This window comes from Miniopterus schreibersii (genome assembly GCF_964146895.1).
Source record: "Miniopterus schreibersii genome assembly, chromosome: 1".
NCBI lineage: Eukaryota > Metazoa > Chordata > Mammalia > Chiroptera > Miniopteridae > Miniopterus > Miniopterus schreibersii.
Genome location: NC_138101.1, coordinates 31137824 through 31160542, shown reverse-complemented (window position 1 = coordinate 31160542; position 22719 = coordinate 31137824). Strand labels below are relative to the sequence as shown.

At 37.5% G+C, this 22719-nt stretch overlaps 2 protein-coding genes across 2 annotated transcripts in view; one reads left to right on the top strand and one right to left on the bottom strand.

Annotated features, from left to right (window-relative positions):
• IGFBP7 (insulin like growth factor binding protein 7) overlaps positions 1-4274 on the top strand; it is a 67559-nt gene extending 63285 nt beyond the window's left edge. Inside the window, exons 3-5 of the mRNA XM_081118463.1 lie at positions 2026-2142; positions 2830-2956; positions 4010-4274. Of these exons, the coding sequence (XP_080974589.1) occupies positions 2026-2142; positions 2830-2956; positions 4010-4029 (264 nt within the window). The 3' untranslated portion in view covers positions 4030-4274. The remainder of the gene's footprint in view (positions 1-2025; positions 2143-2829; positions 2957-4009) is intronic.
• Positions 4189-22719, bottom strand: part of POLR2B (RNA polymerase II subunit B) — a 40911-nt gene continuing 22380 nt past the window's right edge. Inside the window, exons 15-26 of the mRNA XM_081118423.1 lie at positions 19514-19668; positions 18565-18763; positions 18073-18241; positions 13340-13436; positions 12259-12353; positions 10979-11229; positions 10809-10898; positions 10454-10561; positions 9615-9728; positions 9039-9199; positions 4949-5144; positions 4189-4456 (exon numbers count right to left, since the gene is read on the bottom strand). Of these exons, the coding sequence (XP_080974549.1) occupies positions 4367-4456; positions 4949-5144; positions 9039-9199; positions 9615-9728; positions 10454-10561; positions 10809-10898; positions 10979-11229; positions 12259-12353; positions 13340-13436; positions 18073-18241; positions 18565-18763; positions 19514-19668 (1725 nt within the window). The 3' untranslated portion in view covers positions 4189-4366. The remainder of the gene's footprint in view (positions 4457-4948; positions 5145-9038; positions 9200-9614; positions 9729-10453; positions 10562-10808; positions 10899-10978; positions 11230-12258; positions 12354-13339; positions 13437-18072; positions 18242-18564; positions 18764-19513; positions 19669-22719) is intronic.

Below are 22719 nucleotides of genomic sequence, written 5' to 3'. Positions count from 1 at the left end.
CTAAATCTCCCACATATATTTATACCACGCTTTCTTCACCCATTCGTCTGCCAGTTGACATGTAGGCCACTTTCATGTCTTGGCTGTGTAAATAATGCTGCAGTGAATATAAGGATGCAGGTATCTTTTCAAGATCGTGGCCGTTTTCCTTCAGGTGCATACGCAGAACTGGGACTGCTGGATTACATGCTCATTGGCTTTCATGTTTGAGGGGCTTTCCATAGTGGCTGCACCAATTTACATTCCCACCAACAGTGTGCATCCTCTGCCCATTTTCTAATCCATTTTGGGGTTTTTTGGCTATTGAGTTGTATGAGTTCTTTATATATTTTGGATACTAACTCATCAGATATAGGATTTGCAAACCCTCCCATTCAGTAGATTGCCTTTTCATTTTGTCGATGGTTTTCTTTGCTCTGTAGAAACTTTTTAGTTTGATGTAGTCCCACTTGTTTATTTTTGTTTTTCAAACCCAGAAAATCATCACCAAGACTGATGTCAAGGAACTTTCTGCCTGTTTTCTTCTAGGAATCTTTTGGTTTCAGGTCTTACATTCAAGTCTTTATTCCATTGAGTTAATTTTTGTGTGTGGTGTTAAGGTAGTTTCCTGTTTGGCATAGTAAGATAGGAGTCCAGTTTCATTCTTTTGCATGTGGCTGCCCAGTTTTCCCAGCACTGTTTATGGCACTCCTCTTTTTCTTACTGCTTATCTGCAATAGCTAGATTCTGGGAGATTTTGTTGCAGCTAAAATAACAGAGAAGGGGCTGAAATGACTTCCTGGGTCTGCCTCTGGCTCTCTCCCTATTTGGCCCTCTATGGTGAGCAGTGACTATGCCACATTTTTTCCTGCACTACAGATTTCCCAAGTTCAGACTGTGAGGCATTTCCAGCCCATTGCATAGATGTAAAATTGTCTTAGAAGCCACTTTTCTCAGCCTTCATCTTGTTAAAAAACAAACAAACAAAAAAAAACACCTGGAAAACATTTATTAAAAAAAAACAAAGACCTCTCCTTACATAAGGGGATGTTTGCCATGTAAAAATTCTTGACAAGTTTTATATTTTTTACATGTTGTATTAACTTCTTACGATATATTAAAATATGAGTTCTGTTAAATGTAAGTATTCATTTTCCAATCAAAACACTTGAGAACATTTTCTCTGTACATGGTGGATCCGGTTAACTGGCACCGAATGCTCATTACTAAGAGCTGCGTGATTCGAGGAACAACAGCTCAGTTGCTAAGACTATTTCTGTGCCGCAGTGTTTTTCTGCTTTGTTCACACAGAGCCCTTAAAGAATCCTGAATTCAGTAAATAAAGACCAAAGATGTACTACTTCAGCTGTTGAATCAAATGAATACATCATTATTGAAAACCATTTTAAATAACTATTTCAAAGAGAGGAAGGGAGAGGGAGAGATAGAAACATCAATGAAAGAATCATTGACTGACTGCCTCCTGCACACCCCTGCTGGGGATCGAGCCCAAAATCCGGGTATGTGCCCTGCCGGGAATCGAACTGCAGTCTCTTGGATCAGTTCGATGCTCAACCCCTGAGCCATGCCGGCTGGGCTTAACCTACTATTTCTCATTGATGAGGCTGTTGCAGGAAGAACCACTGGACCTGGGCTCCACCTAGCACTGGGTGACACTGTGTCAGAGTCAAATATGTCTTGGCAAGCAAGAGAAGGCCCAGCGCTGAGAAGCAGAATTTACAAGGCCCGAGTGAATGATGGTAACCAGTGGCAGGATAGTATGATGTATATTCCCCAAGCATCTAGAAAAATACATTAATTTTTAAAATATAAGGCTATATAACTTAAAATATATAGAGGGAAATTGGCAGGGAGAAATAAGAGGATCTATATTTTATGTCTTAAGTAGTCAGGAAAAGGTAATGTGAAAATTGCTGGGTTTGATCCAGTTAAGTCTGTGTGTACCCCTTATGCAGTTATAGAAATGTGACTACTTCCAAGTTGATTCCAGGTGGAGAACAGAGACTATTTTCCTCTTTTTTGCAGGTGAGAAAGGACAATAATGGATTTCACAGGACAGAACTCTTGCCTGGTGATCGGGACAACCTGGCCATTCAGACCCGAGGTGGCCCAGAAAAGCATGAAGTCACTGGCTGGGTGCTGGTGAGTACCAGGAGCTGGCGAGGCTTCGTTGTTCGGATTAGACACCGCAGACCTGGCAGACGCCTGGGGTACTGCCAAGCTGGAGGCACTCACATGGAGCCGCTGCTCCTCTTTCAGAGGGAACTGAAAAACAGCCGAGGTTGACTGGATGTCTTGGAAATGACCAACAAATGTACAAGAGCTAATTTTTTTTCTAAGAGTTCAAAGCAAAGTTCTCAGAGATGATCCAAGCATTACTTTAGTCTATTACTGATTATTTTATTTTACTTGACCTTTCATAGCTGTGGGTACTCATGGATAGTACTTAGATAATATATCCTATCAAGGTCTTCCTCCAACTGGTATATCACCTCTCCAGTTTGTTTGTTTTAAATATGTCTTTATTGATTTCAGAGAGAGGAAGGGAGAGAGAGATAGAAACATCAATGAGTCACTGATCGACTGCCTCCTGCACGTCCTCTACTGGTGCTCGAGCCGCAATCCGGGCATGTGCCCTGACCGGGAATCAAACCTCAATCTCCTGGATCTTACATTGATGCTCAACCGCTGAGCTGTGTAATTCTCCTTGCACAGGACTTGCACTATTTCTAGCAGTATCTTTGCTGTGAATCCCCTGGTCATCTTAGGAAACCACTAGACAAAGACAGGACCAGCAAAGGGGCACTAAAGACCCTTTTCCTTTCACAGCTATCTCCTCTCAGTAAGGAAGATGCTGGAGAATATGAGTGCCACGCATCCAACTCCCAAGGACAGGCTTCAGCATCAGCAAAAATTACAGTGGTGGAAAGCTTACATGAAATACCAGTGAAGAAAGGTAGGTACTAAATCTCACAACCACTTACAAATGACTAGTGCTTCTGCTTAATAAAGAACAGAACCAAGTAGGAAAGTATCAAACAGCTCTTAATGAAATTCTGTAGTTAGGAAACCACAGGGCATTAAGTATGTAATCAAATGTAGAGCCCATGGCTCCAGAAGTACATTCGGATGGTTGATGGGATGCTATTATTACAACTCAGATGCTTTCACCTTCTCTTATACATGAGAGACAAAAACTCAGACTTGACTGGGATGGCTTCTATTTCCCGTAACTTCCTATCTATCTACATGGCATTTTTCCTTGGTGTTCTATTAAATTAAATTCCTATTTAAAAGGAAATGATTGTGGGTCCTTCCCTTTGACCTTTTATAAGAAAAAGCCAGGAAGGAGAGTAGATTGGCAGGTACCCAACTCTGCTCTGCCTCTATCCACTCCCCTGTCAAAGCTTCCTCTTAAGCACCCATCCTGGTGGTGTCGGAATAACGCTACTTTCCTTTATATAGTTCTATTAGAGAGATGTCTGGATTGGTTTTCCCTTAAGCCAAAAAGAACAAAATTTATTATCAGCATTTGTTAGACCATTCCTCTGTGTGGATCACTCAGCTGTGGTATGAAAGGAAGAAATATCAAGAGAAGATGTTTTAGCAGATTCTCCAGCCAAGATGTGTAAAGCCAGGAGATGAAACAAACAGAGCAATAGCTAAGAGTCATGTATTTGAGTCTCAGCTCTGCCACTCACTATTCCACTTTAAATTTTCAATCAAAACTGGATGACAAAGGAAAGTTCCTTAGCCTCTGGATCTGAAGTTGCTCGTTTGTGAAATGTGCTCTGCCAGGTCTATAATGAGGTTCATCTCTTACAAACCAATACAACAAAATCATCTTCCACATCTAAAATTGTATAGCTCAAATTCTAAAGAGCATTCTACCATATGTCACTTTTACAGTTAAAAATCCTTTATCCCCACATTTTAACATTTATTTGGAAACACTAAACTACCTAAAATTAGAAAGTAACTAATTTTTTTAATCTTTTTTTTAAAACAGGTGAAGATGCCAAGCTATAAACCTGAAGAATGTATTAGTCTGTGTAGCTAAACATAGTCACGGGTAACTACAACCCTGTTCTTGTCTAATAACCAGTTTCTTTGCATCCAGTCCACTAACACCTTAGTTATATTCACTGATTTTACACAGTGAAATACAAAATAAAGATAACACATCAAGACTATCTACAAAAATTTATTACCTATTTACAGAAGAAAAGCACGCATATCATCAAACAAAACAAATAAAATGCTTTTTCTCACAATGTGGCACATATTTGTTATTTTTTTTAAAGCCATATCATAAAAACAATACACAAAAGATATTTATAAGTATCTTAAGAACCTTTTGAAAGAGTTAAACACTCATCATTCGAGGTGCAATACTCATAGACATAAGCTCCTGAAACAACAGTTTGCACGCATAAGGCATTCGCACCAAAGAAATCTGAAAGGGAAAAAAAAAAAGTAATTAGCAAAGTTGACTGAAATGAGCCTACTTCCCTACCCCAAGAAAAAGGTAAAGACTTGGTACTGGAAATGATGAACATATGAGAAGGCTGATATCACTCATCCTACTAACTTGGCCTTTGGTGGCTCTTTCTCCTAATAGGTTTTGGTATTTCACCCTTTCTGCCAGACATAATTTATGTTCACCCTTCTTGAGTAAAAGGTTTTTTAAAAACTCACTTTTTAAAATTCCTTGTACAAGGTTCTTTCGAAAAGATGAGCAGCTTAGAGACACTATCACAGTAAAATCTAAAGTGATTTTTAGAAAAACCAAATTTTTTCTCATTTAAAACTAGGAATCTTATAGAGATGTGCTATTCAAAATTATAAAAATGCCAATCTGTTCCATCACACTCAATCTGCCTGGGTGATTGGACCAATACAGTTATATCCTAAACACCTATCAACTGCCAAGAAGGTCTATACGCACCTGGGTTTTATTCCGACAGCCCCTGCATTCATACGTATGGGTCCTGGTGTTAGCAATTGCCATTATTCCACAAAGATTGCAAACATGAACCTGATAGGGATCTGATGCCTCAAACAACCTTTCTCTTAAAAACTGGGCTGCCCCATGGGCAATCTGACAATCTCGTTCCATTTCTCCAAAACGCAGGCCACCATCACTGTTAAGGCAAAGTCAACAGGTTATTTTGTATTATTTCCTATATCAGCACCACCTTGACTATGGCAAAGGTCAAGAATGACGTTAGAAAGGAGAACTAGACTCTAACCTGTATATCTTAGCAGTCTCACTGCATGGGGGAAGGGGAGAAGTCTACGTGCATTAGAAGGTCCCCAAACAGAATAAGCACATTAGACTCTCATGTATAACATATAGTTCTGCTCATAAAAATACAATGAGATACAGAGTAAAGTCTCATCATGCTATCATTTAACTTACTAGAACTGAACTTTATATTCAAAAATGAATAACAAAATTTGATCTAAATAAAGTAGCTTCTCCATGAGTGAGTCTCCCAGGCAATCAAGCCTGAAATGATAAATGCATGCTGACAAAAGGGGTGGAAGGAACAAATGAATGACAGGTTCCCCCTGCATGGAAGTAAAATAAAATGCATTGTCCAGATGGCTAGACAGGTGGATGGTGATGACTTCCTTAACATTCCTAATATAAAAAAAAACATAAAATCAGTTGAGTTTCTAATGTTATTACCAAAAAACAAACCACTGGTCAACTTTGAAGGATGTTAGATAACCAATTCATAAACTGGTAAATAAAGGGAAGAATCGAGCATTTATCCTGCCTTTACTATATGAACTATGTCAGCAGTAACCAGTAGAGGAAACAAAGTTTCTGTTCTATAAAAGTATTTCAGCTAATGAATGAAAAAGGAATAAAATTAGAATCTCATCAGTTTGCAATCCCTATTTAATTAATGATCATTTAGGTAATGATCATTAATAGCTGCTAACATAAAGAGAGACAACCAGATATTGGAAGTATACAGTATCACCTATGAAGTATTATTGTGAAAGAACACAACCCCACCACTTCATCAAGCCTCTAGATCTAACCAGCTAATTACAAGAAAAGCACGACACACAGCCCAGGAATGCAATGATCCTGACTGCAAAGGAATGCAATTCAAACAGCAAATTCCAGGCTGTGAGAAACCCTCCAGGAAAAACCAGTTTCTTCAACAAATAAATTGCAAGGGAAAAAAAGGTGGAGAGCAGCCTATAAATTTTAAAAACTTAAGAGACGTATCAATTGCAAAGCATGGACCTGATTAAAACCAACAAACCTTTTTAAAAATTATGCAATGAATAGGGAAATTTGAACACCGCATATTTAATATTATTAAGGAGGTACCATGGTTAGTTGTGTGTTTTTTAATGTTCTAATCTTTTAAAGCAAAGGTTTTCAAAGTGTGGTCTGTGGACCCCATGAGGGTAAAAACTATTTTTATAATAATACAACATATCTGCTTACACCTGAACACAAATCAAGGCAGTGGAACCAAACTTTATTAGCAGTCTTATTTCTACTATGAGTGAAGGAAGGAAAAAAAGCCAGTTTTACTTAAGAATGTTGGTAATGAAGAATTTATGTGCATATATGCACAACCCAAGGACATGGACAATGGTGGGGAGAGTGACTGGGGAGGGGGAAGGAACGGGGGGGGGGGGAACGGGGCATTGGGGAGAAAAAGGGACATCTGTAATACTTTAAAAAAAAAAAGAATGTTGGTAATGAAGCAGTTAAAATGATTCATTTTATGAAACCCTAACCCTTGAATACACATCTTTTTAATATTCTATGACAAAATGGGAAGTTCTCATAAAGTACTTCTGTTGTATACTGAGTATGATGGGCTTGAAGAAAAGCACTTGCCTGATTCTGAACTAGTCACTTTGACAATGGAATATCTTTTTTACCTGAACAAATAGCTGACCTCAATCATGTTAATCCACCAACATCAGCACCAATTATGTTAATTCAGACTTAGATATTTGGCAGACTTTTTCTAAAAAGGAACAAAGTGCGCCTTTCACTTCAAAGAAAACAACTTTAAATATTTGTTGAAAATTATTATAAATTTGAGTTGTTGATCAAAACTTAGAAATTGAGAAAACCTCTATCCAACACTATGGGCTTGATAGCTCCCCAATACTTAGACTTTTCTGATGACATCAGTGGTGATATTCACAAATGTGAATTTTTGGGAGGAAAATGAAATATGTCATCATTTAAAAATCTGCATAACTCAGTGAACCAATATTTTCCAAATGACCAATTATGATGCTACAAAATCACGCATGTGTAAAAAGATACACTCAAAGTGCAAAATAGGCCAATGAATTTTAACATAATATAAAAATTCATTTACACAGATGAGGTGGTTTCAGATTCTTCATTATAGCTAAACTTCTAAGAAACTACAACTTGTCATTTTGGTGTAGCATTCAAAAAAATATCCACAGTCACCTGAATAGTTTATTAAAATATTCCTCCATGCTCTGGCCGAGTGGCTTAGTTGGCTGAAATGTCATCCCATACACCAAAAGGTTGTGGATTTGATTCCCAGTCAGGGCGCACACCTAGGTTTCAGGTTCATTCCCATCAGGGTGCACAGGAAGGCAACAAATAGATGTTTCTCACATCAATTTTTCTCTCCTCTCCCCCCCTTCCTCTCTAAAATCAATAAAAAACATGCCCTTGGGTGACAATTAAATAAACAAATATTCCTCCCTTTTCCAACCACATATCTACATGTGGTCAGATTTTCCTCATATACTTAAATGTGAAGAATAAAATACTACAATGGAATGAATGCAGAAGTTGTCTTCTAGTAAATCAGCTCATTAAGAAGATTTGTACCCTGGCCGGTGTGCTCAGTGGTTAGTGTCAGCCCATGCCACTGAAGGGTCTCAGGATCGATTGATTCCCTTAGGCATATACCTGGGTAGCAGGTTCGATCCCCCGCCCGGTCTGGGCATATTTGGGAAGCAACCAATCAATGTTTCTCCTCCTCTCTCCTCTTCTCTCTACACCCCACCCCCTACCCCCAGCCCAGCTTCCACTCTCTCCGAAGATCAACAGAAAAAATATCCTTGGGTGAGGATTAACAAGAAGAAAAAAAAAGATTTGCAAAAAGGTAAACCAATGTCAGTCACTTATCACTACATTTATTTGGAAAACATTTTTCATTTAAAATGTTATTTATATTGTGTTATAGCTTTAGTACTGTTACTTTAATAAATTAATATCTTTCTGGTTTTGTTTTTTGGTTTTTTAAAATATGTCTTTATTGATTTCAGAGAGAGAAAGGGAGAGGAAGAGAGAGAGAGAGACACATCAATGATGAGAAAGTCATTGATCCACCGCCGCCTGCACACCCCTTGATTCTGGGGATCGAACCCACAACCTAGGCAAGAGCCCTGACTGGGAATCAAACCTTGATCTCCGGGATCATAGGTCGATGCCCAACCGCTGAGCCACGCTGGCCAGGCTAAATCTTTGTTTTAAATCTAAAAAGATAAATATCAATAAATACAATTCATAAACAGAAGCTCTTTTGGGTCCTGGAATCAAGAAATTTGAGAACCATTCTTGTATAAATATTTAATGGCTGAGCTGTCATGGCTCAGAGGTTGAGCACTGACCTATGATCCAGGAGATTGAGGTTTCACTCCTGGTCAGGGCACATGCCTGGGCTGCGGACCCGATCCTCAGTAGGGGCCATGCAGGAGGCAGCCAATCAATTACTCATCACTGATGTTTCTCTCTCTCTACCCACCCTTCTCTCTGAAATCAATAAAGATATATTTTTGAAAAATAAGTATTTGATGAAATATTTACAAAAGAAATTATATGTTTGGGCTCTGCTTAAAAATAACCAGGGGCTGGTCATAGTGCCAAGACTTGATAACTACTGAAGTGGGGTGACAAGGACATGGGGGTTTCATTATACCATTATCTCTATTTTTGTGTTTGACATTTTTCGTTTAAAAAAAAAAAAGGCTAATTAATGATAATGACACAGCTCTCTTACCGGGATCTACCCTCCATGGGTTGTCTATTAAGGATCTGAATAGGCCCCCTAGCACGAGAATGAATCTTGTCATCCACCATATGCTTCAAACGCTGGTAGTAAGTGGGACCAATGAAAATTTGTGATGTGATTTTTCTACCAGTGAACCCATTGTACAGGACCTGAAACAGATTTTGAAGCACAGGCTTAAAAATACTAAACAAGTTCAAAGAATATATGTACATATACTACAGGATTCCATTTATATAAAAATCAAAACAGACAAAACTAATCTACACTGTTAGAAGTCAGTGGTTACCCTGGAGGGAGGGAGTTGCCGGAGGGGGTACAAAGGGGGAATCTTCACATAAAAGAGTTCTGGTAATTTAATTTTCAGGATCTGGAGGACAGTCACACAGGTATGTTCACTTTGTGAAAATTCACCAAGCTGTATATTTATAATTTGTAAACATATTTGAAGTACATTTATACTTCAATGAAAGGTTTAACTTCTATGAATGAAACTACAAACACACACACACACAAAATGCATGTAAGAAATGTAAGCAATGTTAGTAAATGTAAGAGCAAACATACCTCATTTCCTCTGAGATGGTAGCCATAATCAGACAAAAGGTTAGAAATCTTCTGCACATTAACAGCATCATTAAATGGAGTGGCATCACCAATTTCACCCTTGTTAGCTGAAACCTTTAAAAAAAAAAGTAGTCTTTAAAAGGTTGCTTCCTTCTATCTCCCCTTAGAAATCTATCAAAAATATATTCAATTTTTAAAACTCCTTTCTAGAAAAGGAAAGATACTGAACTTAAAAAAGCTATGTTATGGAAAGCTATAATGCTCTAAGTTTATTTTATTACTTATAACTAATTTACCTAAAGAATAAAAACTCAATTATAACCCTTCAAATAGGAAGCTATTCGTGGGAACAGTCTCAAAAAGAGAGACTCCAGAATACTTCCTATGGCTCAAGGAAAGTAACATTTTAATGCCTTAAAACCAAGTCATCCATTTGTTAGGCTGCAGCCACTCCACCTTAACAAGATACTTAAACATAGAAAACCTCCACTAAAAGATGCACACACAGCTAATAATACAGCTATAAAATTAAGTTCTCAGTGAACTAAAGACCAATGAATTAACTGTTATCTGTAGAAAAGAACCAGTCAAAGGGATGACCAACATATATATGTACAGGTTGGATGTAGTAAATTTTATAAAAATTTTGACTTAGCCATAACTACACATTTTTGCAAAAAAATTAAAAAAGGCATACTCATAACCAATTTAAATGCAAGAAAGTAAGTATCATACTAGCTTTTCCCAAAGTACCCTGGCTCAAATAGGAAAGAAATCACCTATCACAATTTTGGAAGGAACATCAGTTGGAACCCATATCATTGAAGAAAATCTCTTACCTTCCCTTGAAGACATTCAATCAAGTGACCAATAGTCATACGAGAGGGGATGGCATGGGGATTTATGATGATATCAGGGGTGATACCTTCACAGGTGAAAGGCATATCCTATAAAGGAGTTTTTAAAAAGAAACTTAAATCTCTTAGCTATAGAACTAGAACTGATTCCCCCCTCATCTGAACTTTTCTGCATCCTAAATTCTGTTCAATGTAGTATGTTCATACACTTATTCAACACTAAAATTAAAAGGCAAGCCTTTACCACCTTTGGGCTCTTAAGTTAAAAGCAAATTTTTATTTCATAAACTATTCAACAAAACTCTGGGTTAGGAATGAGGGATATTAAAAAACCTACCTCTTGTCTATACTGAATACCACAAGTACCCTTTTGACCATGGCGACTGGCAAATTTGTCTCCAATCTGCGGAATTCTAACAGAGCGTACCTGAATTCATATAAAAACAGGTTAGTTGAGTCAGTCTGGTTTACTTTCTATAAATAGCGATATGACAAAGCTATACTCACCCTTATTTTACAAAATTTATATCCTTCCTGGTTGAGAGTTACCATAACCTGATCCACAATGCCCGTCTCACTAGTCCTGAGAAATGTGCTACAGTCCCTCTTGGTATAGCGTCTATTAGTGCTCTCCAGTTCATCTTCATTTTCAGGCAAGGTGACTGTTTTGCCTATAATAACATCATCTCCTGATACACGAACCCCAGGAGCTATCAGACCATCATCATCCAGCTTGTCATAAATGGCATGCCTCATACCTACAAGGAAACAGACATGACATGGAATTTTCTGAAATGGTACTACCACATAGAAAAGTATTTAACATGTCACATAATCCCCCCTGCAAAGATTAAAAACCAAATACATATATCAATTCCAAGTCAGAGAAGATCGTAATCTCTAACACACCATGACCATGTGTGTAGTAATAATATAATGCCCTTTTTCCAAATATTACAAACTTTCTGAGCTCTAAAAAGCACTGAGCACTGGAAAATCAGATTCTCCATTTGCTGGGTGATTTTGGATAAGAGTGTTGCCATCTTCTGATCTGTATATTCCATTAGAAAATATCTATGCCCTCTACATACACATCCTCCCACAGAAATTTTGAATTTTATCTTATGTAATCTTAACTCCTCTGGACATCAATTACTACTACATAGAACCAACCACCCCAGGAAATGGAGTGATAGGAAGATACCTGGGGAAACAAAATCCATTTTACTTCATGCAATACTATTAGAAGTCAAAATTGAAACAGAGATACCCCATTTCCCTGGGATATTCCATCCATACTCTGTATACATATTTTTTAGGTGTCTGTGAAAATAACTAGAAAATAAGTCTGTGTTTTTTAGACGATACAAAAAAATGCTAGGTGTCCTCTCATTTATTTGTTAAATGTATACAAATACTACGACTAGACAAATATTATGGTCACACCACAATGTGAAGAGGGGAGGGAGTTCCCATGCAAATACATAAACTGAGGGACAGGACGCACACAGTACAAGTGAAAATGAAGCTGAAGTATGTCCCATGAAATTATACGACCTCTCTGATTTCCAAATACCCTCCTCAAAGCAGGTTATATCAGGATAGAAGAACTTATACCAAGCCCACTCCTAGGTACAAAATTTTTGGCAAACACTCTGTAAGAATGACATAAAAACATACTCCCCACATGGCAAAAAAAATAAACAGGAAGATAAAACCCAGAAAAATTAATTAGGAAAACCATGGTAAATTAACTTTGAATTCCACAGTTTAAATGTATCACTTACCCTGGCATGTTTCACGTGTAGGCTTCTCAAAAACTTCTTCTTGATCAAATCCTTTTTTAGACTCCTGTTCTTTGTATGATCGATAGAAAACAGACCTAAAAAACACATGGTTCTGAAGGTAACTTCTATTTTCTTCTAGTAACAGGGCTTAGAACATACCAATAATGTTTACTTAATTGATATTTGGGAAGTAATTTAAATCATGAATCTAGGGTAAGAGTTAACTGTATTAAGAGACAAAGTTAAGTCCTAAATGCTACTACATGGGCCATACACGTAGCATTTGACCCATTACCTTAACAGAGTTGGAATTATATGTGAGAACAGGAAGGACCTAATGTCACTGAGTTCAACCTCCTACTCAAAATAAGAATCCTTCCATATGGACCCTCAGAGATGGTCACCCAGGGTCTGTTCCAGCAGTTCAAGTGAGAAGTTTGTGACATATTTAGCTGTAATTTCCACACTGTGGTCCTAGTGCTACCCTCCAAAACTACACTGAAAAAAAATCCACCCTCTTCTAAATTCCTAGCTTTTTAACCAAGTTTCATATGCCATGGATTTGAAATTGTTTGTTAATAATACCATAATAGAAAAGACTGAAAACACATAATTTTAAAACAGTGTTTTACGGTCCTACGGTTGCGGGTTTATTTTTGTTTCTTAGATGTTTCTATATTATCTAAATGCAAACAAGTATTTGCTTACAAAAAAAGGGGGGGGGGGAGCCTCAACATATTAGCATCTGAAAATCCTGAGATACAGGAAGCAGTGTCTTCAGCTGTTCATGACCATCAACCAAGCCGAGTAAGGCACTGATTTCACGACACTGAACTCTACACAAGCGTCCATACAACAGCATGTGCCTGCCATATAGCCACAAAGCTTCATGAATGGAGGCAAAAGTACCTTAACAGAAAAATGTCTCTGCTGTCAGATCAAAATTTCTTCCAGCTTGACCTCCAAAACCACCAAAAAGTTTGCAAACATGTAAGTCAAACCTGTTTTTAGAGAACTTTTTAAATTAAAATATTAGTATTTCCACTGTATCCATGTTTAACAACTTTTATAAATAGCTGACCTGAAAAAGCCTCGGTCTACGGCTGAACGATTCATGATAACAGAGTCTTCTTGATTATATCCAGTGTACGATGCAATGGCCACAATTGAGTTGATACCTGTGATGCACATAAGATCATAAGTTAAAGCATCATCTGGGAAACAAAGTAAAATTGCCCCTTTCTTTTACATCAATTTTATTTCACCATATTTGCCACAGATGTTTTCACCATGGTAATTGTCAAAGTCTACTCCTAGAATAGCAGTCTGTGAGGCAACCATTCTGATGGCTTAACACTTAATACAAGCAAATCCTAAGAGCAGTCACTCCCAATGTATCCTTTCTGATAACTAGTAATTATACATACAAGTTGCCTCAAATTTATAAAGTACTTCCCCAAACCAAGTTTCATGATTCTCACAGTAACCCTGTGCCATATACAAGGTATTACTATTGTTCTCATTATCAGAAAGAACTAATGAAGTCATTTATGTATGATTCAAGTTAAAAAGCAATAGGCTGATTTCTGGTTTTAGGTTTGAACCTGATACTACCCTACCTCTTCCCAGCCCTGCTTTTGCTCCTAGATCCTCTCCCTATGCCACCAAAAAAGTGGTATTATATATTTACCACCACAATCTTACTCTTAGTTGCCACTGCCACAACTACTTTTGATGAGACTGTAAAAATAACAAATATTCGAGAAGGAAAAAAGGTTGAAAACACACTACATTACAATATAAGAAATGACTGTTAAATGTGAGTGCAGTTTCAATGAACACATTTTGGGAATCATCAGATTTTCCAAAAATTGTATTTCAAATGTAGGAAAAAAACTATGACTACAGAATTTAAAGGAACCAAAATCTGGATGATTGAATGTTCTGGTTATCTGAATTCTGAATAAATCTTTTATATTTGCTTCCTTCAAGTTAAATTCAATTTTCAAAAAATAACTCACCCTTCATGAAAAGACACGCCATCCATTTACTCTTATGTGTACAGAAGGAATGTAACAGTTTAAACGAGTGGAGTGCAGGTAAGGGGTGGCAGCGTTGCTGGTCTGGGACACGTTAGACACACTCCTCCAAGTCTCTAACTCCCACTGATTTCCAACCCAAACTAGAAACAAACTCGAGAAAGAGATATATGCAAAGGGTAGGCCCTCCTCCCTGAAAACTACATTTGCTCCTTAAAAGCTCTGGCTGCTATGCCACAGAAAGCTTCCCACCAACTGTTTTAAACACACTGGCCCAAGGTAGTTGATTCCAGAGCTTGTTTTTAACCTGAATTCATTCCTAACATTTTAAAAAGTAAATTCATACAAAAGCTTAGATGTCCAGCTTTTCTTAAAAAGTCAAACCTGACATCACTGGTCTGCATATACACATCAAAACCACGCTGGCGCTGAGTAGTACTACACCCAATACAAAGGCAAACATCTCTCCACTCACCAGCTACTACTCACCAATCCAGCCTGACCCTATACTGATGAATTTTAAATTGCAAGCCCGTTTAACAGGTAACACTAAATACTTGTGCTAAATATAACCCTGACTGCTCTCTAAGGAAGAAGAATCGTAGAAACAAGAGGGCATTCATTCTGAGCACCTTGATGGGTTGGTGTATTTACACTGGGAGCAGAAAAATGTAGAATGCGCTGCTTAGGGAGGAAGGAGAGGGTGAAATTCTCCAAGGGAAGGTCAGTGTGAGTGAAGCTGAGCCCTTCCTAGGAAGGACGAGAGACAAAGCCCCCAGTAGCAGGCAGTCAAGAGATGAGAAAAGTCCAATAGTCACTCCTGGGGTATGCAATAAAAAGTCCTCTTGAAATCTAAAGGGTGTCCTCTAAGAACTCTTTCGTAACAGCGACACTGGTCTTCATCCTTTTGTATGAACTCTTTGGGAGAGCTAGAATTTTAAGTTCACACAGTTAAGCAGCACAACGTAGGATTCAGAAGGCAGGGGGACCTGAAAAGAATCGAGAATTTGCACAAATCTCAGGGTCTGGGGAGACATGATGTGATCCTAGGACAGGTGACCTTTGTGATACATGGCATGAGAAGACTTCCCCAGCATGTCTTCACGTTTCCATGGAGCACCGCTATGGCCCTACTCTTTTCCAGGTACTCAACCTATAGGTACTCAACTATCTTGGCCCTTGTGAGGTTTTTCTTACTCTTGCGTGACAATCCCTGGATTGCCCACTCATGCTACATCTACTACAGCCCAGGAGGCAACATTCTCCATTCTACAAACATTATCCTGAACTCTTCAAAAACGTCAAGGTCATGAAAGACAAGGAAAGACTAAGTAAGGAACTGTTCAGGTTAAGGTGACTAAAGAGACATGCAACTAAATGCGATGCACAGTCAGTCCTAAATCAAATCCTAGACCCAAACAGGCAATATGAGGACAATGGGAAAATGTGAATTGGGGACTGCTCACTAGATGGACATCAATGTTAACCACCTGATTTTGATGACTGCACCATGGAGTCGTCCTTGTTTTTAAGAAACATACATGGAAGAATTAGAGTGATGTGGCTTCGTGTCTGTGGCTTACTCTCAAATGGTCAGAAAGAGGGAAAGAGTAAGGCAAACATGATAAAACATGAACTAGGAACCTGGATAGAGAGTATACAGGAGCCATCTGTACTAGTCTTACAACTTTTAAGTTTGAAAGTATCTCAAAGTTTTTAAAAGAGATAACATGATTAAGGCATGACATAATAACAGAACTGAAAGGCTTACAGTCCCTACCAGCCATGCCCTCACCACTTCATATCAGTACCAAAGGAACATTTTATTTCCAATCTAATCCGTCAGTTATATTTCTTTTCTTCTCTAGCTATAAAGAAACTAGTATCTACATGTTGGAAAAAACATAGCACATTAAGCATAGCCCAAAGATATGAGCATGCTGTAGAAAACCTAACATTTTGTTTTTCTAGACAAGAGTAACCCCTTGTGGAGGACTTTAAAAATAAATCATTCTAACCCACGAGAATCTGCTATCAAAATGTTAGGTCCCTTACTATAGGTAATAATTTACAGCCACTACTTACAAGGCACACTTTACTAAATAAATAATGTTACCCACAAAGACAAAATTCTGTTAATAATACAGTAAGACAATCGTGCCAAAGAACTATGCTGTCTCCTTTGATATTCAACAGTCTCATACCCCTCAGACTTCTCTGGACCCTTCTGCCTGTTGTCCAGTCTCCTTGAGATTCTCCTCCTGCAAACTCCTGATTCTCCTGCTTATCAACTAGGTCTCAAATCCCCTCTCCTTCTTTCTTTTCCTGGTGCCTAAAGTCTATCTGTCTCTGACTGTATTCTAACTCTGAATTTAACCTCAGCAATTTCATAGTAATCTAGAGTTACCATTAATATATCAAAAACTTCACAGCTCTAGATTTGACCTTCTTTCAAACAATATTTGCAACTCACTATTGGAAAACCATTTCTTAGATGTTCTGGCAGCAACTCAAAATCAACATGTCAAAAACTGAATTTATCTTACCTCCAAAACCTCTTCCTTCTTCTAATGTGCTCCTCATCTTATAAATAGTACCTCTCTCTCCTTGATCACCCAAGCCAGGAACACAATAAATATTTCCAATTCCTTTCTTCCCTCTCTTCACCGTTCCACATCCAATCAGTCATCAAGTCCTATCAAGTGTATTCCAACATATATCTCCCCTTACTCTTTTTCATTTCTTTAGGACCTTACTATTTCTCATTTAGACCACTGCAAAAACCTCTAAATTATCTCCGTGCTAACACTGTATCTGACTCTAATCTACTCCTCAGGCGACAGCCACAATGATATTCCTAAAATGAATTTCTTTTTCTTTTTTTAATATATCTTTATTGATTTCAGAGAGAGAACAGGAGAGGGAGAGAGAGAGACAGAAACATCAATGATGAGAGAGTCACTGATTGAGCCCACAACCCGGGCATGTGCCCTGACCGGGAATTGAACCCCAATCACCTGGATCCTAGGTCGACGCTCAACTGCTGAGCCATGCCTGGCCGGGCCTAAAATGAATTTCTAATTGTATTACTTCCTTTCTCAAAAAAGGTCTTCATTCTTGCCTGGCCAGCGTGGCTCAGCGTTAACCAATGAACCAGGAGGTCATGGTTCGATTCTGGGACCGGGAACGTGCCCAGTGGGGGGCGTGCAGGAGGCAGCCCATTGGTGACTTTCTCTCTCATCATTGATGTTTCTATCTACCTCTCCCTCTCCCTCTCTTTGAAATCAATAAAAACATATTTTTTTTTAAAAAAGGTCTTTATTGTCAAAATGAAATTCAACCCACTCTCCTCCACACTGTGAAACCAAGTTTTACTCGCATGCACTTATACTCCAGTCATATTAAACTAACGCGACTACTGGCTTTTTCCATATCTTATGTGTTCCTGGATCTAGGCCCTGCTGAAACCTCTGAAATTCAAATACCCTTTCATCACCTTTGGTCTAAAATGCTACTCCCCCATGAAATTGGCTCTAGACTTCCAATAGAAATCAATCATTTCCTTCCTCTGTGCTATATACCAAAGGACCCTGCACCTCAATCATAACACTTTCGACATATCTACCTTTTTACATGTTCAAGTTTCTCACCACATTATAAATGCCATGAAAATACAGACTGTGTTACATGCATTTTATTAACCTTCCCAAGCACCCATAAAAGTGCCTTAAGCATGACAGGATCTTTAAAAAACATAGAACAAAACTGAACAAACCTGCTGGCAGCTCTCTAAATCGTAGATATTCCATAGACCGTGTAGTCACAAGCGGTTTTTGTGGATAATAGAGAACATGGGCCAATGTATCCATACGCACATGAAAGTTGGTGATATAAACTCCCATAGCCTGCTTACCCATAGCAGACTGGTATGTATTTCTAGGGGACTAAAGGTAAAAATGCAAAGCAGAATCAATAAAAATTTAATTCTTTCTAAAGGAATAGACTCTACAGGTTACTACATAAACCAGAATATAATTGGTAAAATTTCTGTGGTTTTTTTTTTCTGAAAGATAAGTGATAACCCTTTGGAATAGTTAATTATTGCTCTTACCAGTGAAACACAAGAATAGCATGTTAAATGCTGATTCTATAGGAGTTTATTGCCTTTCATTAAAAGGCTCTTCTTGAAAAACTACAGAATAATCTCTAACTTTTATTCTACTTCCCCCAATTCCTCACAAATGAGAAGTTAAAAATGGCTACCAACCTGGTTATGATCAGGAAATGGAATAATAGATGCACAGACACCAAGAATCATTGACGGGTGAATCTCGCAGTGTGTATACGTGGAACAATAAGCTACTTCTTTCTCCTGTAAATCATCTGGAGTCATTGCCAACATCACTGTTTCTTCTTCTAGAGTATCAATATATTCTACTACCCCACTGGCCACAAGATCCTGCCAACTGAAAAAGAAGGATTTTCTTAATTTCCTTATTTCCTGAACTCTTTTAACTAGGTGTTCTACCTAATAAAGAGTATTACTATACCTACATTTACTGATATAGAAAGAGTTCCAAAACAGGCATATTATTGTTAAGGGTGAAAAAAAGCAAGTTACTGAACATAACTATTATTATTAGTTTGTTTTGCTTTTCTAAAGAAGCTATTTGTGGGAGTAGGGGGTAAGTATATAAATTCACAGATTAAGATCTGGAGGAATATTTACCCAGTTATTAACAGTATTTACTTCTGAAGAGGAGAGTATGAATGAATTGGGTGATTTTATTACACATATTGTTTGCATTTTTTTACAATAAAAATATATACACTCATATATTACTAAAAATAAATTTTAAAGCAGGTTCATCTTTTTATGAAATGTATTATATTGTTATATTTCATTATACGTTATTTATTACATCTGTTACTTACTATCATTACTACTACACTTTTACATGTCACAAAGACTTTTATACCTCAAGAAAACCCACTAAGTCCATTACTTGATAACAAAAATTTAAGAAAAACAAAAGTGACTGCTAATGAGTACAGAGTTTCATTTTAGGGTGATGAACATGTTTTAGAATTAAATAGTGGTGATGGTTGCACAATCTTATAAATATACTGAAAACCACTAAACTGTATACTTTAAAATCATTAATTTTATGGTATGTGAACTGTATCTCCATTTTTTTCTCACTGTATGTACTTACCTGTAGTTGTTATATTCTCTCTCTTTCAATTGATCAATATGTCTCTTCTTCAACAGTAGCTTTTGTTTTTCCACAATCAGAAGTGGTCTACAAATACGACCTGCATCTGTATAGATCCGAATTTCTCTCTCTCGAATATCTCTGATCATAGAAACCTAGATATAAAATAAAAAAATAAAAAATTAATTGGACTTTCATTTTCTATCATTAAGGCTTATCTAAAAATACAATAAAACTCCCAATGAATTTCTGGAGCACCCAATTATCAAATAAAATGGTCAAATCTTAACTGTTTATCACTGTTTAATATACTAAAAACCTAGGTATAATTTAAAATTTTATAAAGGATAAATATCCAACCTTGGTAATTAATTATAGAGCTCAAAAACAACATCTGGTAATAATGTCATGCAAGATAAAATAAAATAAAAAAATACTTCTGGTATCATAAACACTAGTAAATGACAATTTCTTACTTTGCCTCTTTGATAATCACATATATTCCACTCTGTACCCTTCAATAACCAACCCTATATCACTTTGCCTTGATAATACTTTCCCAGTAATAAGACTGACTTTTCCCATTCACCTATCATAGACAAATGGCTTACAGTCCAATACAGTAGTCACTAGCCGCATGTCACTACTGAGCACCTGAAATGTGGCCAGTGTAAACTGAGATATGCTGTAAGTATAAAGTACACACTGGATTTCAAAGTACCAGAAAAAGAAATGTAAAATTTTTCATTAATAATATTCACTTTGATTGTATGTTGAAATTATAATATTTTAGATGTATCACGTCAAATAAAACATATTATTAAAATTATTTTCATTTGGTTTTTACTTTTATAATGTGGCAACTAGAAAATTTCAATTGAATATGTAGCTCACATTATATTTCTACTGGATAGTGCTAAAAAATACATTCCTAAAAAATATCAAAAATTTACAATAAAGAACATAATAATTATTAAAAGCACTGCAGAATTTGAAGTACATATATATAAAAAATAAATCAAAAAGGAAACAAATAAGAATTTCAAGTGAACTGTCTAGATCTAATACATAACCTTGGAAGTCAACTACAAAATGAACTGCCAATGAGTTGGGAAATGGAAAAATAGATTGCTATTTCTCCACAAAAGTACTTTCAAAAAGTGAAATCACATCTGGATACTTTTACTAAAGGAAAGACTAAGTCTATTTAAGAAAGGAAAAGATCTGGAATACTCAGATTAAAAACAATAGTAAGTCACAAAAGCTTTATCAAAAACATCAAGTTCCCCAAAACTAAAGAGGCAAAGCGAATTAAAAGAAAATGTTCCAAGTTCTTAGCCCACTTCCTGTCCTTAGAAAACAATCCAAGGAGAAACACTGTCTGTGAGGAAAAACATCATGCGTGGCATTGTCAAGTCCCAGAAAAGACAATGCTTTCAAATGCACTGCCTTGAATCCTAAGAGAATTCCTAAGAGAATACAACTCGACATAAATTGAGCTATGTCCTCTCAAAGGCCAACAGTATCTTATGTTCCAAGGGAAACAGGTGTTCTTTAGTAGGTTTAGAGGACTATTGACAGGAAAGCCAAGCAAGCCCAATAGATGACTCAAGTTAGAAATGGGTAAAACAAGAACTTCTGGTTCTCAGAAAATATGAAGGAAAAGATAAAATACTAGACTACTTGTGAAATATACACACAATTTTCCCACTTAAAGGCTCCAAACATTACTCTTCAATAGGAGATTAGAGTACCTAGTCCAAGGACACAGGTCCATTTATAATGTTCAACAAACATTCAAGGTCTACTATATGTCAGGCACCATACTCAGGGAGGAAAACACAAAGTCACAGTAAGAACAGTAAGACATGTTCCCTGTCTCTGAGGAGTGAGTCAGACATATAAATATGAGGGTTGGTAAACAGCCTACAAATCTGCCCTCACCTGCCATCTGTTTTTGTAAATAAAGTTTTATTGGTTCACATATTATCTGTAGCTGCTTTTCACTACAACAGCAGGGTTGAATTGCAACAGACAGTGTATGGTAAACAAAGCCTGAAATATTTAATATCTGGCCCTTTATAGAAAATGTCTGCTAACCTCTGACCTAAATCAAACTGGAAGGTCAGGTAAGGTATCCTGAAGGAGATGAGTGTTAATATACCCTTTGCAGAATAAGTGAGATTTACCTGAAAAAAGTAATAAACACACCGTTCTCCCTATTGACTGTTTTTGAGGAAGCATTGGGGGACAGGGAAGAGAAATATTCCAGGTTGAGGGAATGGGCCCATGGAAAGGTTAAAAGGCCTAAAATAGCAGGAAGAATTTAATTTTACCTCAGAGAATACAGAAAAGCTGAAGAAGGCTCTTAGCAGGAAAACATGGCATTAACAAAGTTCTCAATCATAATAAATACAGCCAATTTTGGTTCTTAGGCTTTCTCTTAGCCCTACCTGCCCTCAAATGAAACATGTTCTTCCTGCCTTCCTGCCTTCAAGCTGTGGAAACTCCTGGATCAAAACCTAGGTGCCTGCCTGCTAGAGGAAGGCCTGGAGCAACGAGACTCTTCTCGGCTTTGCCAGGTAGAGAGGAGGCCGGCTATTAGCTTAAGCGTACGACGGTTTCCCTCCAAACGCACTTTTACCCAGACAGGGCCCAAGGCTAGATCTGGGAGAGTCAAAAGCTTGAGCCATATCCCTGAATACAGCGCACTAAAAGCAAGAGTCCCATTTTGAAGAGCAATTAAGCACATGCTCTATTTTAATGATTTTTTTTTAAAAACCCAAAGCATTTCAATATCCACCTAAATGTAAGAGACTCTACTAGAGGCGTATCACTCTTCATGAATGACTCTCTGGATTCAGACAAAGAATCAGGGATGATTTTCCCTTTTTAAATTTGTTTTTAACTTTGTTGTTGTTGATCCTCAACCAAGGATATTTTTTCCATTGATTTCTTAGAGAGTGGAAGGGGAGAGACACAGAGAAAAACATCAGTGTGAGAGAGACACATCAAATGGCTGCTGACCAGGGCCAGGGATCTAGCCTGCAGCCGAGGTACGTTCCCTTGACTGGAATCGAACTGGTGACCCTTCAATCTGTGGGCCGATGCTCTAACCACTGAGCGAAACTGGCTAGGGCGATTTCCTTTTTAAAAGCATTGTTGTCAGCCTTACAAAAAGATCCTCAAAAAAATTCCTTTTACCT